Consider the following 18,609-nt stretch of genomic DNA (forward strand, 5'->3'; position numbering starts at 1 on the left):
GGTTGCTAGGAAGACTCCCAGCTCTCTCTTCGGAGCCTGCAGACCACACGTTAGCTGACCTGGTTGAACACCTCAGTCTTCAGGACCAAGTTACAGATTTGGAAGACGCTCCCCTTCTAACCTTGAAAGAAGTGGCCACCTCCTCCTTTTCCCTGCTCCAGCAGAGGTGCCAGGACCCCTGATGTCCACACCTATAGCACTGCCATCCAGAAGGATTCATTCTCTGCTCTTGCTGCAGCTGTGGCCCCATCAGGCCTGGTCCAGAGCAGCCCCTGGCAAGCTGGGATGAGCATTCTACAAAGCAGTGACCTCTGTCATCAGAGAGGACTCCATTCCTCCACATGAAGTACTTGCTCAGCCCTGGCCCCAGATGCCCACCGTGTACCTGAAAGGGCCCCCCACCCTGCAGCCCCTGCTTTTAGATAGGCAATGAAATTATTCATGAAGCAGAGCACAAAGGAGTCCAGGATTTCCAGGGGCCACCGCGTGAAGTCATTGTACCAGTTGCTCCATTCTGAGACAGGGAAGTCCTGTGTCAGAAGCCAGAAGGGAAGCCAATGTGTGACTCGGCTGGCCAAATGCCACCTCTGACCTGGGAGGCATTTTTACAATTTCCTCCTGAAGAAAACAACCACCCACAACCTCACCTCTTGTCTGTTTCCAAAGTTGGACTTAGGAATTGACTCAGCCTGTCAGAAATGTGCTTTTATTCATTTATTATTCACTCATTCATTGATTCATTCTTCCCTACTCTGTGTCAGACTAGAGGTGCAGCCATGCGTGGAGCAACCTGCTTTTAAGAGAGGAAGGAGGGGCGCCTGGGTGGCTCAGTCGGTTTAATCACTGCCTTCAGCTCGGGTTATGATCCCAAGGTCCTGGGATCGAGCCCCCTCATCCGGCTCGCTGATCAGCAGGGAGTCTGCTTCTCCCTCTCCCTCTGCCGCTCCCCCTGCTTGTGCTCCCTGTCTCTCTCCCTCTCTCTCTCTCAAATAAATAAGGTCTAAAAAAGCGGGGGGAGGGGGAGCTAGGCCCTGGGAGGAGGGACACACTGTAAGGCAACCTGTGGAGGGGGACTCGGTTTGTGCTCCACCATCTCCAAGGCTCAGTGCATAGGAGGTATATCTGCAGAGTGAGTCCTCTTCAGGGACAGGGACTGTCGACACTGCTTCCACTCAGGCCGTCTCTTTGAGGCTGTAAGACACCCACCCCGTAAAGACCTTTCTTTGTGTCCTGAGGAAAGATGGGACACAGCCAGGGAAGGTCCCAGATCCACCTTCATGCCAGGTCTCCCCAGCTGGCCCCTAAGATCAGAGGGTTTTTCTCTGGGACATTTTCTAACCTCTAGATCCCTGCAGCACGTTAAGGGCAGAGTGGGGGCCACGCCCTGCTGCCTCACCTCCTGTGGTCTTCACAGCTTCTGCCCTCCCTGGAAGAGCACCAATGCCCTGCCTTTAGCTGAAGGCTTCTCGTGCTCTCTCCCTAGCTTTCTGTGTCCCCCATATCAGATCCTATCCAGAAACTAACCTGTCGTCCCCGTGACTACAATTGCACAGTTGGCCCCAAATCGACAGAATTTCACAAAGAAGAGCAAGGTCCAATGTTGGCAGAGCACTGGGCACCATTCCAGAATGCTGAGTTCTCACGCTACCTTTGCCACAGTCCCACCTCTGTTGTCGCCATCACAGGGGCCAAGATTCTGAGACCTGCCCAGCCCACTGCCAGCAAGTGGCTGTGCCTCTGTAGAACCCCAGGGGAGTCCTCATCAGAGTGCCCTCTGCCCTCCGTGCTGCATTGCCAAGTACAACAGCCTTGGAGAGGGTGCTGTCTTCAGAGTAGTGTCCTGGCTTCTCCGTCACATTGCTCACAGTCTGTCTCCCATGGCTCCTCAGAAAGACACTGTGTGCTGGACAGATGAACAGTGTCCCCTAGGGAGACCAGTGGGAAGCCCCCGTCTGGCCTCCAGTAACTACAGAACGCCAAAGAATTTTTTTTAACTTTTTTTTTTTAAGATTTTATTTCTTTATTCATGAGAAACCTAGAGAGAGAGGCAAAGACAGGGGCAGAGGGAGAAGCAGGCTCCTTGGAGGGAGCCTGATGTGGGACTCAATCCCGGATCCCAGGATCACAACCTGAGCCAAAGGCAGGTGCCCAACTGCTGAGCCACCCAGGTGTCCCATCTGCCAAATTTTTTTTAATGAAAAAGCTGGTTTGGGTGGATGGGGGGTGGGGGTGGTCCTTTATCACAGAAGGTATCCCTCATAGATACATTCTTGAATCCCCACTCTATCGTTGGGGTAAAGTAGGTCCTGTTGATCCTACAGATCTTCAATGGAAAGGCTCAGGCATCAAAGTGCTAACTAGCATAAGCAGAGAGGAGGATGAGGATGAGTGTGTGTGGAGAACAGGGCCATTGTGGGGAGGGGCACAGCCGACCTCATACCCACGTCCACGGGAATCCCTGCACCCACAACTCTCTGAGATGCTCTGGACTTCGGAGCCATTTTTCATTTAAAAAACTAATCTTTAACCAGTTTATGCCAGATGCTGTGCTGGGTGGAGGGGTTCTGTGATATTCTACAAAGCACAGGTGCCCCTACCCTCATGGAGCAAATAGGCATATTTCCAGTTTTCCTTTGTTTCTTATCCCTGGGTGATTGTAGCAACTCACTCAATCAATCCTTCTGAGCTTCCGATTCCAAGTGGGAGACACTCCCAGCCTCCAGGCTTGTTACCAGAATGGGCTGAGAGGGCAGCCACAGGGAGACTTCCCCTCCACGGGGGCTGCCTGTGTTTCTTGATGCCAGCTATTTTGTGATGGAACCTGGCAGGCAGTGGAGAAGCAAACGTGGGAGTCTTTATGCTCCCAGAGCTCACACCCTGGTGTGTGCACATCCTGCCTCTTGCTGACTACCTCAGTGACCTGGAAGTGCCCCACCCCCTGTGGGGAGGACCCATCCAGAAAGGCTGTGGACGCATACTCCCCTTTGCCTCCTCTTACATGAACCTTGGAACCTGCAGCCCCAGAGTGGAGTTCAAGGTCATAGTCCAGAGGAAGGAGACTGGAGCCACTCCAGCGTCCAGCACAGCCCGGCCGGTGGCATTGGGTGGGGGAACCTTTTATTGAGCTTGTTTCTACCCCTTTATCAGAGCCTGTAAGAAAATGTCTTGTAGCACTGGCTACCAGCTTTGGTTCATCTGTACCTAACTAACAGGACTTTAGAAGAATATCCAGGTTTGGGGTGCAAAGGATAAATACTGTGTTCTGTAACCCATAGAGCAGCAGCTGCTGCCATTTACGGGGTGCTCTCTGCACCCGAGGCCCGGTGCCAGTCACGTTACCTGTGCTGTCTCCTGAGACTGTCTACCAGCCTTGGAGGAATGGGTTTCCAGGTGATGGCCTGAAATCACGGAAGGTATATGTGTGTATCACAGAGTTAAGGATGGAACACTAGCACCTGAGCCTGAACTTGACTGAGGCTTTTGCGGAGGGCGTTCTCACCCTATTTCCCCGTCAGGACCTCCCACAGAATCTGGGTTCCCCCAGGTCACAGAATTCTCAGCCCTCTTTAAATCTTCTCAGCTCACATTAAACATTTGCCCCTCCTGGTGGCCACTTCTCTGCCCTCCAGTGAAGGAAGAATCTGAGAAGGAAAGGAGCATCAGAAAGGTCTGCCTGCATTCAGCCTGGCGCTGCCGGGAACTAATGGGCCCGTGCTGCCTCCCCTGGGTACCTGGGAGAAAGCTCTCCACCAGAGTTTCCTCTGGCCTCTCAGGCTCCCTCTAACCCTAACTGCCCAGCCCTTCCCACAGTCCCTCCGAAGCTGGCAGGTACCCCCCTGAGGGCCAGGCAAGGCTGGGAAGTCACTGGAGCCACTTTCTATGCCCCTGCCCTGCCTCTCTTTCCTCCTCATCCGCACCTCACAGAGTAGGATGGGGGCTCCTGGGGGCTGTGGGACAGCCATGGGGGTCTCAGTTCCTAATCTGATTTTGTTCTCGTTCTCAGATGACAAGATGGTGGGGGGGAGCTTTAAAATAGGAGAGTGGCCCTTCTTGGGGAACAGTAGCTTTGCCTGTTTTTAAAAGCATTGCATTTCAAGGCACCTGGGTGGTTCAGTCCCTTAAGCATCTGAATCTTGATCTCAGCTCAGGTCTGGATCTCAGGGTTGTGAGTTCAAGCCTACCTAAAAAAAATTTTTTTAAGCATTGCATTTCTTTAGGTAAGAAGAGGTGCCAGCCGTTGCTTTAAAACCTGGTTCTCCTTGGCCAAGAAATTGTGGCCTCATATCAGAGCCTAAGTATAGCTCCTGAATGGGCAGCAGGTAACCCTGAATGAGTCTGTAAACAGGCCTCTTGCTGGGCCTGATGGTCTGACTGTGGGAAGGTCACCGGGAGCAGTAAAGCAGCCGCTTAGGAGCACGTAAATAGCCCTGGGCCTGGACTTCACAGGTGAGGCAGCACTGGCTTTTTACAGAATTCTCCCCTACGTGCACCTTTTTGTTTAGGAATTTTTCCAAAGGCAGTATAAATGTTGATGATTGTTGGAGATGGGTAATGTATCAGGGGTTCATTATAGAATTTCTTTTTTTTTTTTTTGTATATTTTAAATTTTCCAAAATAAAACATTTTTTAAGCAATTAAAAAAATATCGTTTCTCTTGGCCCCAATTCAGAAAAGTCAGGAATCCTGTTTGGCCTGCTTAAGGCTTGTTTGCTAGGACCATAGGTGGAAGAAGAAAAGCCAGTCTCTAGAGTAGTCAGTTCGTAGAGAAAGAAAATAGAATGGTGGTTACCAGCCGAGGGGGAGCCAGGGACAGTGAGTTACTGTTTCATGGGTATACAGTTTCAGTTTTGCAAGATGAAAGGAGTTCTGGTGATTGTTGCACAACAGTGTAAATGTACTGAATGCCACTGAACTGTATGGTTAAAATGATAAATTTTATGTTATGTGCATTTTACCACAACAAACAAAAATGCTATTTAAAAAAGAGAAGGACCCAAAAAAGCCTGTCTGCAAGAGCCCCTCCTGAGGCTTGCTGGATTGACAGCGTCCTGCCTCTGTGGTTGAGTTAGGCTGCTTGGTTGGACTTGTGGTCGTCAGTCCAATAATTGTGTGACCCCAGGGATGGCTGGGGTTCACTGGGTTGGCTTGTGTACCAGCCCCTGGGAGTACCAGGAGGAACTGTCATCCGGGTGTGCAAGAGGGTCCTCAAGGGCATTATTTGCAGGCTTCACCACCACTCCTACATTCAGGGCTCATGTGCCTCTGTCTGAACTCTAGACCCTGGGTATGTGCTTCAGTGGTGTTAGGATTTTTTTTTTAATCTTACAGGTATGTTAATATGACTCTCACCACTCAAATTTGGGGCAGTGTGAACATCCAAAAAAGAAAAATGTAGATAGAATGATAGAATTGTGAAAAATTCTTTTTCAACCCCTAAGTAATTATTTATTCAGGGAAAAATCATTTGTGGATGCCAAATCCTTAAGTTAAAGGTTGTTGGGAGACAGGATATTCAGTCTGAAGGTGTCACCTCACAGATTACTTATTAATTTCGCAGGAAAGTGGTACCTTTAAAATGGAGAGATCTGGGGTCACCACCTTAACCAAGCGATCAAACGTAGCATCGCTAATGCTGGGACAAACTGATGTGATCCGGTAAGAAGGACAAAACATTGCCTCTGTAGTTTCCTTACTCAAATTGTCTGATTGTGAGGAGACAATCCAGAATACGGGGCATTTTTTTTTTTAAGATTTTATTTATTTATTCATGAGACATGCAGAGAGAGGCAGAGACACAGGCAGAGGGAGAAGCAGGTTCTCCGTGGAGACCCTGATGTGGGACTCTATCCCAGGACCCCAAGGATCACACCCTGAGCCAAAGGCAGACACTCAACCACTGAGTGACACAAGTGTCGGGGCTTTTTTTTTCTTTAAGTTCTAGGCCCAACGCAGAACTTATGACCCCAAGATCAAGAATTGCATGCTCCACCAACTGAGCCAGCCAAGCACCCCCAGAATTGGGGCATTTTAGAAGAAAACTGGCATCAATTCATCCAGAGTCAGTGTCATGAAAAACAAAGAATGGGACTAAAGAGATATAACAGACACCATGTGTGAGCCTCATTGAATCTGGATCCAAAAAAACAAAAGTCATAAAAGACATTTTGAGGATTCCTGGGGAGGAAGTCCAATGTGGATTGAATGTTAGAAAATGTTATTGCAGGGGCGCCTGGCTGGCTCAGTCGGTGGAGCGTGCAGCCCTTGATCTCAGGGTTGTGAGTTTAAGCTCCACGTTGAGTGTAGAGCCTACTTTAAAAAAAAAGAAAAAGAAAAAAAGGAAAGGAAATATTATCGCATTAATGCTGATGTTCTTAGGATTGGTAATAGCATTATGATTATATAGGAAAATGGCTTCAGGGATGGATGCTGTCCAGGGGTGGCACGTCACCTCTGCATCTTAATTAAGAATGGTCCAGTGAAACCAGTATGTACACACACACACACACACACACATACATACAGAACAAATGTGGCTCAGAGTCAGCAGTGGTGAATCTAGCTGAAGGGTCATCTGTGTTTACTGTTAACATCATTTCATCTCCTCTGTGGATTTGAACATTTTCCAAATAAAACGTACATTGAAGGAGTCAAAAGAGAGTCTTTGAGTCTGTGGCTCTGGCCTGACTTGGACAGACTCAAACGTCTGTCCCCCACACCTCCCCGGGGACCTGCCTGAAGACTTCCAGGCATCTGGTGTCAATACAGTTTGTTGATAAGGAGCAAGCAGCTGAGTGGCTGCGCTTGGTGGCAGCGGCAGCCCCGAGGACAAAGGGCTGGCCCCGCTCACGGTCACGGGAGGAGGGGAGGAAGTGTCTGCCAGGCGCGTGCAACGTCAGGAAACTCATAAAACCTTTTCTGGCCTCGAAATGTACCGTGCTGGGGATAGTCGCTAAGCTGGGGTCCGCTGGCCACCAGTCAAGAGCAGGTGCTCCAAGGTCGCTCCTGGATGCGGAACAAAATTCCTGAGCTTTCTCTCTGAGCCTCTGGGGGTCGGAACAGACCCTCCCTGGGGGATCCAGTGCCCGGCCCAGTGTGAGGACGCTGTCCGTTTCCGTGTGCCGGGCACTACTGAAGCACGTTGCTCTCTGCATGGCCATTTCATCTCCACAGGGGCCTCTTCCTAACGAGGGAACAAACAGCCTGTAGGGTTTAGCACTTTTAGTCCAGAGCAAACTCACTGAGGATTCAGACCCCACTCTGCCTGGCTCTGGCCTGCAGAAGCTTCCCCAGCTGGGGAGCTGGTCAATTCTGATTCCTTAGTAATCCGTGGCCCCTTCCCTTAGAGGGTAATCCTCTTGGGCCTGGTGGCTGGGGGAGGCAGAGCTCTGAAAGGTCTGAAAAGCTCTGAGGCCAGAGAGGAGACGAATCTCACTGAGCACATCTGCCAGTTAGGATAGATTGCTGGCTGCCAGCAATGGTGTGGACAGCTCTTACCGCCCCTCCCAGTAGGACACACATTTTTGCCAGGGCAGTGACCTTCGCCATGCCACCTTCTGCCCTGGGGAAGAAAAGAGCCACTTGTATCTGAGTGTCTGGGAACAGTGTTGGCTTAGTTCAGCACAGGATTCAGGAAAAATTTCACAACCTTGCAAAAATGTTTTTTCTTTCTTTTTAATTTGCACAAAGATATGATCATTGAAGAAAAAAATTAGGGATTACAGATCATCTGAGGTCATCAGAGAATAATTGAAATGGCCTAAAATTCAACTATCAGGAGAGTGCTATTCCTTCTTTCAGTGAATATTCATTGGGCAGTTACTGTGTACCAGGCACAGTCCTGGGAACTGGGGGGCACAGCTGCAAATGGGTCAGATGTGATTCTTGTCCTCATAGCCTGAGATCTATTGATGACCTGTGGGTCAGGTGCTAGCTGTTAATACTGAGTTGTTGGATATTAAGCAGTCTGAGCATGAGAAATGCCTTGATGACATCCAGTGACCTCTGAACTGAGCGCTGGGGGACACATGATGAGGTGAGTGAAGGGATGAACACTCCCAGCTGGAGGAGCAGTCCTGGGCTTAGGGAGGGTGTGGGGGCCTGGCAAGGCTCCATTGGCTAGGCCCCGCCACAGGATTTCCAGCCATACAAGAGACTCTTCACCCTTGGGTGGCATCGACCATGCCTTTCCTGCCTGAGTAGCCCATGCACGCAAGACAAGGGAAGGTGTATGCCCTGAAGGTGGTGCCATGCCAGGCTTAGGCCCTGGTGGGCAGGGCTCTGAAAGGAGAGGGTCTAGGCCTACCCTAAGTGTGTGGGGCTGGTCAGCCATCAGTCTGCACTCCTCACAGTTTTGTCTGCTCAGCTCCTGCCCATCAAAGACCAGAGCTTCATGTCACACCATCTTTGCCCACGTAGTGGGCTCTTTAAGGCTCGAGGAGAAGATGGAGATGCTGGCTTCCCAGAGTCCAAGTTTCATTTCTCAGTGACATTTTTGGAGGCCTTTCTGAGGAATGCATTGTATCTGCTGCAAGGCAGCCTGAAGTGGTTACTTCCTTATCCCTCCTAAGAAGGGCAAAAGTCTGATGGGAACTGGGTCACGGGGTGTTCACCGTTGTGCACAGGTGTGTGGACGCCTTGCCGTTCTTTTCATCGGCGCAGACAGGCAGACACATGCTTTCTGAGCTCAGCTGGGCTGCACACTGTCTCTCCTAGCACTCACTCAGCAGTTTCTGCTTCCTGTGGGGTTGGGCTCCGAGGCTACAGGCGACCACTCTGAGACCGGCCGCAGGACTCACCATGTGATGTAGAGTCACACAGCACGGGGACTGCAGTGGGAGGAGGCTTCCAAGGCACAGGGACTTTGGGATGAGGGACAGGGAAAGGTTGGTGGAGCGAAGGGGAAGGGTGCTCCATGCAGAGGGCTGCGTAGATGAAGGCTCGTGGGCCAGGGGGGCAAGGGGCCTTCAGAGAAGTGTAGAGATGGAGACCACAGCCAGATGTGCTGCGTGTGGGTGACAGCTGGGAGGCCCATAGCTGCCCCACCTGCAGACCCTCCCACAGTGGGGGCAGCCACTGGAGCTATCCACCACTGGTGACTGCCACGGTTTGCTGTATAAATAAAATATAAGTGAATAAATATAAACCTCAGTTCCCTTGACCCATGAGTGGGATGATGAAGGCTCATGTTTAATTTTTGTGTCTTGCTCTGTGTGGCTCTATGTCATGTGGTTTATTTCCAGGACCTTCCAGTATTTATTCATTTTTCCTCCAGTGCCTTCCCGTGGCACTGTTTGATGTGCCTATTTGTGGGGTTTCACATCTTTTTGCCACCACCATTGATATGAATATATCCCAGATATCTATTCCTGCCAAACGAATCCTGCCCAAGCTTGGTGATCTAAAACAACAGTGCTGTGGGTTGCATGGCATTTCCTCTGCTGGCTTCACCTGTGCTCATTCACCTGTGCTGAGTGAGTGCTGCTGGAGGGTCTGGGATAGTCTCATTCACGTGGCTGAGAGTTGGTGCTGGCTGTTGCCTGGGCACCTCTCTTCTCCTTGTGGCCTCTCCACCTCCACCAGGCTAGACCTGCTCCCTTACATGGTGGTCCAGCATGGCACTCTGAGGGAGGAGGGTGGAAGTTGCAAGGCCTCCTGTGGCCTCACCTCGGAAGACATACACATAGACCCAGTGTTATTGAGATATAATTGACATATATTAGTTTAAAGTATATAAAAATTGGGATGCCTGAGTGACTCAGTAGCTGAGCATCTGCCTGTGGCTCAGGTCGTGATCCTGGAGTCCCGGGATCGAGTCCTGCATCGGGCTCCCCGCGGGAAGTCTGCTTCTCCCTCTGCCTATGTCTCTGCCTCTCTGTGTTTCTCGTGAGTAAATAAATAAAATCTAAAAATCATAAAGTGTATAAAAATCATTTGATACATGTACATACTGTTAAATGATCATCACAGTAAGTTTAGTTAACATCCATCACCTTTACTATATTTTTTCTAGTGATGAGAACTAAGGTCTACTCATTCAGCAGCTGTCAGATGTAGAGTATGTTGTTAACTACAGTCACCATGCTGTACATTACATCTCGGGACCAATTTGTAGCTGGAAGTTTGTGCCTTTTTTTTTTTTAAAAAGATTGTATTTATTTGAGAGAGAGACAGAGAGCATGAGTGGGGAGGGAGGCAGAGGGAGAGGGAGAAGCAGACTCCCTGCAGAGCAGGGAGCCCGATCTGGGGCTGGATCCTAGGACCTCAAGACTATGACCTGAGCCAAAGGCAGACACCTAACCGACTGAGCCACCAGGTGCCCCTGGAAGTTTGTACTTTTGACCACCTTCACAAGTGTCACCCACCCCTGTCTCTGGTAACTACCAGCCTGTTCTTTGTGTCTATGAGTTCGGCTTTTTTAGATTCCACATGTAAGAGGGATCATACAGCATTTGTCTTTCTCTGCCTGGCTTATTTCACTGAGCATAATGCCCTCAAGGTTTATCCATGTTGTTGCGAATGGCAGGATGTCCTTCTTCATACGGCTGAATGTTATTCTGTTGTATATAAATACCATCTCTTCTTTATCCTTTCATCTGTCAGTGGACACTTGGGTTATTTCCCTGTCTTGTCTGTTGTAATTAATGCTGCAGTGCACGTGGGGGTATGGATAACTTCAAGATAAAGTTCGCTTCTTGGTTTTCCTCCCTTTCCTGCCTTCTTCCACTTACCAGTCTTTCCTTGGCTCACCTCCCAAGCAAACTGTTTCTGAGGGAATCCAAGCTAACAACCTGTTGATGGGGCTTAAGCCCAGTGCTGAGGGCAGTGGGGAGCCATTGTAGGGCTTTTCTACATGTGAGGGGACAGGATCAAATTTGCAAGATCATTCTGACTCTGGCTGTCTGACCCCTGACCAGTCTTGAGATTGAATCAGGGAGGGCCAGAGACGGGGAGAGGGCTCCCATATTCCCCAGGCCCGCACTGCTGTTGCTGACTGCCGTTAAACACCTTCTGTGTCGTACATGCTGGCCTGGATATCGGATATGCATTCTCTTGTCGTCTCTGACAAAAACCTTATGAGGTTTAGATTCCATTTTACAGGTATAAGCACTGAGGCACAGAGGGGGTGAGACACCTGTGCACGATCACACAGCTGGAAGTGATGGCTTGGAGATTCAAGCCCAAGTGAGTCAGATCCAGAATGTAGGCAGTTAGTCCCCTTGGCAGTGGGGCCTTTTGGCTTTCTGTCCTTCCTGCTAACACTGTCCAGGCATTTGAAGATGGGCCTTTCCCCCCTGGCGAAGTGCTGTCTTCTAATAACCTCTGCTTCTCCCCCAGGTAAGTTCGAGGACAGGGAAGACCATGTACCCAAGCTGGAGCAGATAAACAGTACGAGGATCCTGAGCGGCCAGAACTTCACCCTCACCAAGAAGGAGCTGCTTAACACGGAGCTGCTGCTCCTGGAGGCGTTCGGCTGGAACCTCTGCCTGCCCACGCCTGCCCATTTCCTGGATTACTACCTCTTGGCCTCCGTCAGCCAGAAGGACCACCACTGCCACAGCTGGCCCACTGCCTGCCCCCGCAAGACCAAAGAGTGCCTCAAGGAGTATGCCCACTACTTCCTAGAGGTCACCCTGCGAGGTGAGGCCTGACAGCGGGGCCTCTTACCCCTTCCCCACCCACACAGGGCTGGGATCACTTGGCACTGAGAGACACGTCCACCCACGGAGTCCCTATGGACCAGGGCCCGTCCACCCAGAGCACTGCCACCTTGCAGGGCATACACAAAGGAGGGGCAACGATTTTCCCATTGTGTTGCCAGTACTATGTAAAAGACAGATGGCAGCTTATGTACTGCAGCTGGCACCCTACAAACTTACTAATCACCTGCTAATTTTTCTTACAGTAACTTGGTCCATTGCAAATGATCTAAATAGGACAGATTTGCCAGTGGGTCGTCCCAGAAAAGCTATCATACAGATAGGGTGGGGCAGGGGTTATATTTTAGTAATAAAGTTTAGCAATAAAGTTACCCTTTTAAAGTTTGGGACTTTATTTGAATCCCCGTCTTCCCACTGTCTTAAAATCTAGGTATTAGGTAAAATACAAGGTCAGAAATAGCGTCAATGCAACCACCCTATAACTCGCCACAAACCAAAATGGTCCCGAGTAACAAGACAATCAACAATTATGATACCAAGCATTAATTGAACATTTACGTGCACCAGCCACCTTATTTTAGTTCTTTGGGTATATGATGTCATTTGAATTTCACAATGACTCCACATGCAAATCACTTCTGTTATTTTCATTTTACAAATCTGTTTCCTTAACGGATGCTCAAGAGCTGAAGTAACTTGAAGTACCCGCGGTCATTGCTAAGATTTGAATCTAAGGAGTCTGACTTGGTGACGGTGCCCATAACCATAACGCCACCCCCTGCTTGACTCCTGCTTTAACAGGCAAACGTTGAAGTCATCAGAAATCATGAACAATGTAAGATGGAACAATAGATAATACACTGATAACCAGTGTCATTCATGAAAATCATGGGAATTTGAACAATTTGCCTTTGCACATAAGTAGTGCCAGCTTTGCTGTGTTGCTGGACATCTTTGTAGGACATTGAGATTCATTTCACAACATACACACATACCGAAACATCACGTTGTACACCTTAAATATATATCATTTTTATTTGCCAATCATATGTCAGAAAAGCAGGGGGTGGGGGACCTGACGGAAGGTCCTCCGTAAACATAAGTTCAGTGCTAGTTTTAGTTGGGAATATCAGATGCTTGTGACCATGCATTCATCATTCATTCATTCAACAGATTTTTATTGCGTGCCTACTGTAGGCCAAGCTTTGCTACTATTAGCAAGTAGCCTGTAGTCATCGCCCGAAACAGAAGCCTCTGCAATGGTGTGTCATTCCCCCTAACAACCCAAGAAAGGACATGTGTTTTGTGGTGCTGTTCCTAGCCCATCAGCGAGCCCCTTGCAACTCCCTGGAAGCTCTGGGTGAAATTTTGAAAATCATTAGACTGGCACTAGAAATCCCAGACTGAGCACCAAGGTGTTTAAGATTCAGGAGTGGAGCTTCACGCTGTTTCTGATTTTTCATCTTGTGCGTGTGTGGCAGTAATGAACAACCTTGAACCTTATCCTTTGTCTGCCAGTTCTCAGGAGGTGCAGGGCAGGAGGAGCACTGGGACCCCAGAGCGAGGCTTTATGATGCCGACTCCTATGGTTCTCTTTCAGATCATATTTTCTACAAATTCCAGCCTTCTGTGGTTGCTGCAGCCTGTGTTGGGGCCTCTAGGATCTGCCTTCAGCTTTCTCCCTACTGGACCAGAGACCTACAGAGGATCTCAAATTACTCTCTGGAACATCTAAGCACGTGCATTGAAATCCTGCTGGTGTAAGTTGCATCCCTAATTTTTCTGTGTTTCTAAAATATCGAGGTATTTACTCTGGAGACCCACCTCAGGCATTTTTTCAGGGTTGAAGGGTCATGGTGGTTCCTCTGGATAGCGTGTCACGTAAAGTCAGCCATGACGACTCCTGATAGAAATGAGGTTTGCAGAGTTGGTCCTTCCTATTTTGGGCAGCTTTTGGGTTTGCAATTTTAAGGTAAGGGGTGGGAGAGGAGAGAGGCTATGTGTGTACCCTTCTGAGAATCTGGGCTGTCTGCTCTGAGTCCCATTGTATCAGTCCTATGGATGATTACACTGAGTGATTACACTCATAAGCTACTTTTCTCTCTCTCTTTCTTTTTTAAAGATTTTATCTATTTACTCATGAGGGACATAGAGAGGCAGAGACACAGGCAAAAGGAGAAGCAGGCTCTCTGCGGGGAGTCCAATGTGCGACTCGATCCCAGAACTCCAGGATCACACCCTGAGCGGAAGGCATACACTCAGCTGCCGAGCCACCCAGGCACCCCTAAGCTGCTTTTCTCAGACACGGCCACAAAGCTGACCTCTTAGCCAGCTAAGCCCAAAGTGGCTTAACATAAGAAGCCACAGCCTCCTTGCAGGGGTCCCTGGGAATCTTGGTGAGGACATGTGGAGTGTATCAGAGAAGGTGCATAAGGGCAGCAGGACCCCACACCATGAAGGTGTTCAGCGGTGACCACAGGGAGGAGACAGAGGGGACAGAGAACTCCAGGCTGGCTGCACCCTGTCCCTCTTCCACCCAACAGGTGGCAGCATCTTCTAGATGCCAGCCCTCCTCACCACGGGGCCGGCCCCTTTGGAAAGCTGCCTCCCTGTGTGGGAGGCTTTGCCTGTGGCTAGCTGCCTTTGTCTCATTACCCGCCCTGCTCCCTGGGCCTTGTTTTAAATCTGCGTTTGCTATATAAGACTGATGAAACACTGACCTCTATCTCGGAAACCAGTAATACATTATATGTTCATTAATTGAATTTAAATACATTTTTTAAAAATTGAAAAAATAAATAAATGAATAAATAAAAGCCGTGTTTGTTGAAGGTGCCTAAAACTAGGGCATATATGGTCTGATCTGAATCCAGATAGGTGCCCCCAGATTCTTAGCCACCAGCCCTGCCTCTTCACTGTGGTGGTGGCTCCGGGCTGGCCGCCGTCTCAGAGGCACAGCCTCAGTGTCCTCCTGTCTGAACCTAAGCCTCTAATGGATGAATGGATTTGTTATTTCAGAAAGCTTTATGGGGGCAGCCCCAGTGGCTCAGCGGCTCAGCGGTTCAGCGCCACCTTCAGCCCAGGACCTGATCCTGGAGTCCTGGGATCAAGTCCAACATCAGGCTCCCTGCATGGAACCTGCTTCTCCCTCTTCGTGTCTGCCTCTCTCTCTCTCTTTCTCTCTCTCTGTCGCTCATGAATAAATAAATAAATAAAATCTTTGAAAAAAAAAAGCTTTATGGGAAGCTTTTTTTTTTTTTTTTTGGATGGAAGTAAACCTGTTGTCCCGTTTTCAGAAGGTGACACTTAGGCCCCCCGGGGTGCCTTGCTTAAATCTGTTTAGAGGTGCCTCGAAGGCAGAGACTGTGCTCATCTAAGTGCCAGGCCCTGTGTTGGGTGCTGGGGATGCAGTGATGAGCAAGAGCAGAGGGCCCCTCCACCCTGGAGCTTGCGCTTGGCACGAGGGGCTGGAAGATAACCCAGAAATTATCATCTGGGAGGTTGACCCCTGAGATGGGGCAGTGTAGCGGCTTGGAGAACAGCTAGGCTAGACTCGAGGGGCCAGAAAGGGTTTCCCAAGCCTGGATCTGCAGTCTGAGTCCAGTGAGAGAGCAGCAGGGGCAGTGCTGCAGGCAGAGAGCATGGGCTGGACCGGCCCTGAGGTCCTGATCTCAAATCCCACTTAGGGGCAACCTCAGGGGTCTCCTGCTATGGCCTTTGACCTCAAGTCTCACCCAGGTCCTTTCCTTTCAGAGCTTATGACAACGTCTTCAAGGACGCCGTCGCGGTCAAAAGTCAGTCCCTGACAATGGTGCCCAGCAGAAGCCCTGCGCCCACCCAGGTGCTGTTCCAGCCGCCCACCTACCCCGCCCTCAGCCAGCCGGCAACGACGCCAGCCCTCACCCAGTTCCAGACCCAGACCCCGGTGCAGGACCTCTGCTTGGCCTATCGGGACTCACTGCAGACCCACCGCTCTGGGAGCCTGCTCTCAGGAGGCTCTGGCTTATCCCTCCACACCCTGTACCCCACTCTCCAGCCCCTGGACGTGTGTCCCATGTCCCTCCCTGCGCCCCTCAGCGTGCAGATGGCCATCACGGCCGAGCCCAGGCACTGCCTCGCCACCGCCTACGGAAGCAGCTACTTCAGCGGAAGCCACACGTTCCCCACAGGCTGTTTCGACAGATAGGGCACCTCCGGGCCACACAGGGAGGTCTTGGAGACTCACCTGGGCAGAGAAAGAGGACACAGGTGAGGGGAGCTCAGCCGAGTGAGGCAGTGGGGAGGCCATCCCCACAGAACCTCGTTGACCTTGGACACAGGGTTCATGTTCTTTTTAAATAAAGCTGACCCAGAGCAAAAGTCAATGACACCCCTCCCCTGAGAGAATTCTGAAAAATGTCTTCCACGTGTGTAGCTGGGGTGCAGGAGGAATGGCTCAGCCACCATCCTCTGGAGGAGAGGCCCGGTGATTGAGAAAGACTTGGGAAAACAGATGCCAGGAGACTGGAAACTGGATGCAGACCACCGGCCCATGCACGTGTTTGGTTTTTAGCATTAGAGACATCTTTATTCCTTGCCAGCGGCAGCTACACTGAAAAAAGAAGGGACTGCCTGATGTGTTCTCAGGACCCCCAGCAGATGCTGTATTGGGTGCTCTTTCCTTGGCTCCCTCCAGCGGAGCCTGCGTGCGTGCGTATGCCTGAGTGTCTGCCCTCCGAGGCGTGGGGTGGGTGGCTGTCTTGCCTTTGTTGTCAAACCTAAAACCTTATTTGGCCTTTTAGATATTTCACATGCTGCTGCTTCCTGAAGTGACCTAGCTTTCTGTTCAGTAAGATATCTTGTTTACATACTCTATCAGGGATTTTGTGATACTTGAAAATTCCTTAGGAGAAAAAAAAACAAAAACAAAAATGTCGATTGCCACACTGCCTGTCCCACACAAGGGCTGTAAGTTTGAACCCAGCTTGTGACAACAGAGTTTTGTTCTCAAAAGCATATGATTGGGAAGAGCCACTTTCCAGGCTCTTAGTTCCAGAAGATTACGCGTCTTGGATGCCATGTTCACCTTAGAACTTAAGCAACCACCCAGAGGAAAAGGTGGTTGAAAGGGAGACAAAGGTTTATAACTAACGACCCCCACCTCCCTCCCTCCCTCCACAGCGTGCTTATGGTGCATGAGGTTAAACCTAGCCTTGGCTTTGAGTTTGGCTAATAGGGAAGGCTAAAAATGTAGAATATTTGCTCCCTGCCAGCTGGATTTGGGGAGCAGGGCATGTACGTGGGTATATGTCACAACCACTGACGGGGCATGTGATTGGTTGGATCGAAAGCCAGTATTTGGGTACCCGCAGCGAAAGGGCTCTCAGGAAGACTCTTGTATCCATGTGCAATATGTTTTTATGCTGACTTGTGGCTTGTGCTCGTTGTATTTTTTTGGTTGGTTCGGGGTCAGGGGGACACATTGTTCACCCATCAGAACTAGGAGGTGCAAAGAACCATAAAAGCATTTTTTTTGTTTGTTTGAAGAAGAACTATCTTGATTTTCTTGGCTTATTTGCCAGTCCAGGAGACTGGCTCGGGGACTGCCAGGAAGGCGGCTGCTGAATTGGATCCGAAGGTGATTTTCAGAGCAAATGAAAGCTTCAACATGGAAGCAGAATTAAGAAGAGGTGACGTGGATGAGGTGCTACTGCCACTTTGTCGCACGAGTGTGGAAAAACCACACGTTCATTTGTTGCTTATCTCTTTTTTTCCTTTGCCAACCTTCTATTTATGTGAGACTAGTTTGGATTCCAAGTTAATGTGTCTGTCTATTCTGGGACTGGGGCTTGTGAGGGGGACCCCCCCCTGTAGAACCTCACAGCCAGCCCAGCACCCAGAAAAAGGCATCCTGCAATAAACATATCACCTGCTCTTGGTCTCTGTTCTCTTCCTGGCCTTGTCCTCTCAGCTAGCCCATGGGTGTCTTCTGCTCCTGCCCAGAGGTTGTGGGGGGCTGGACAACACAGCACTGGCTCCGGGGGAGCTGGGTGCTGCTCTCTGAGCTGGAGCTGGGCCTCGCTGCTGACACCCGCAGCAGCAGTAAGGCTCGACAGCCCAGTTCTACCACTGTTCAAGGTTCTCTCTCCACAGAAACAACCCATTCTATCGGTAGCCAGAGATCTATTTTAAGGAATTGGCTCACAGGGTTGGGGCTGACGGGTTAGGAATTTGTAGGGCAGGCCAACAGGCTAGAAATTCAGGTAAGAGTTGGATGTTTCAACTGAGTCCAAAATCTAGGGTAAGCCAGAAACTCAGGACTTCTGTTACACGCTTTGGGGGCAAAACTCCTCCAGGGAACCTGTTTTTGCTCTTACAGCCTTCACCTGACTGCATGAGAACCCCCTCCCCACCCCCAATGTGGAAAGTAGTCTCCTTTATTTAAGGCCTGCTGATCGTAAATGTTCATTGCATCTACAAAATGCCTTCACAGCAACATCTGGACTAGTGTTTGATTAAGCTGTATGCACAGCCTAGCCAGGCTACCATGTAAGATTCACCACAACCACTTACTAGTTGTCAGGAGGCAGTTGACTCAACTGCTCTGAGCCTCAGTCTTCTCACCTGTTAAAATGGGGTTGATAACACTTGCTTCATAGGGGTTCTCATGAGGGTTAAGCAACATAATGCACGTCAAAACCAAACGTAAAGTCTACTTCAGGATGCACCATTATTTTATGTACCTGTAAGAAGAATTAAAGAATTTTCCTTGCCAGGGAAACTGGCACAGTGCTTAAGATACTGCTGATTAAATATTGCATTCTTTTTTCAAGAATGTTAAAATGTAAATATATGTGTATCACAGAATCCGTGGATCATGATGTCAGCAATTATGGAAGGTGTCAGACTCTTTCTGCAAGAAAAAGAGCCCCACCCTCCGCTCTCCCGGGTTCCTGCAGGAGAACCATCCTGG

General features: G+C 49.8%; 1 protein-coding gene across 3 annotated transcripts in view; it reads left to right on the forward strand.

Annotated features, from left to right (window-relative positions):
- CCNJL (cyclin J like) overlaps positions 1–17,574 on the forward strand; it is a 77,552-nt gene extending 59,978 nt beyond the window's left edge. For all 3 annotated transcript variants that reach the window (XM_072756722.1, XM_072756723.1, XM_072756721.1), the window contains 3 exons: positions 11,335–11,637; positions 13,258–13,417; positions 15,411–17,574. In XM_072756722.1, coding sequence (XP_072612823.1) covers positions 11,335–11,637; positions 13,258–13,417; positions 15,411–15,843 — 896 coding nt within the window. In that variant the 3' untranslated portion in view covers positions 15,844–17,574. The remainder of the gene's footprint in view (positions 1–11,334; positions 11,638–13,257; positions 13,418–15,410) is intronic.
- The last annotated feature ends 1,035 nt before the right edge of the window (positions 17,575–18,609 follow it).

The sequence above is a fragment of the Vulpes vulpes genome, chromosome 4 (assembly GCF_048418805.1).
Source record: "Vulpes vulpes isolate BD-2025 chromosome 4, VulVul3, whole genome shotgun sequence".
NCBI lineage: Eukaryota > Metazoa > Chordata > Mammalia > Carnivora > Canidae > Vulpes > Vulpes vulpes.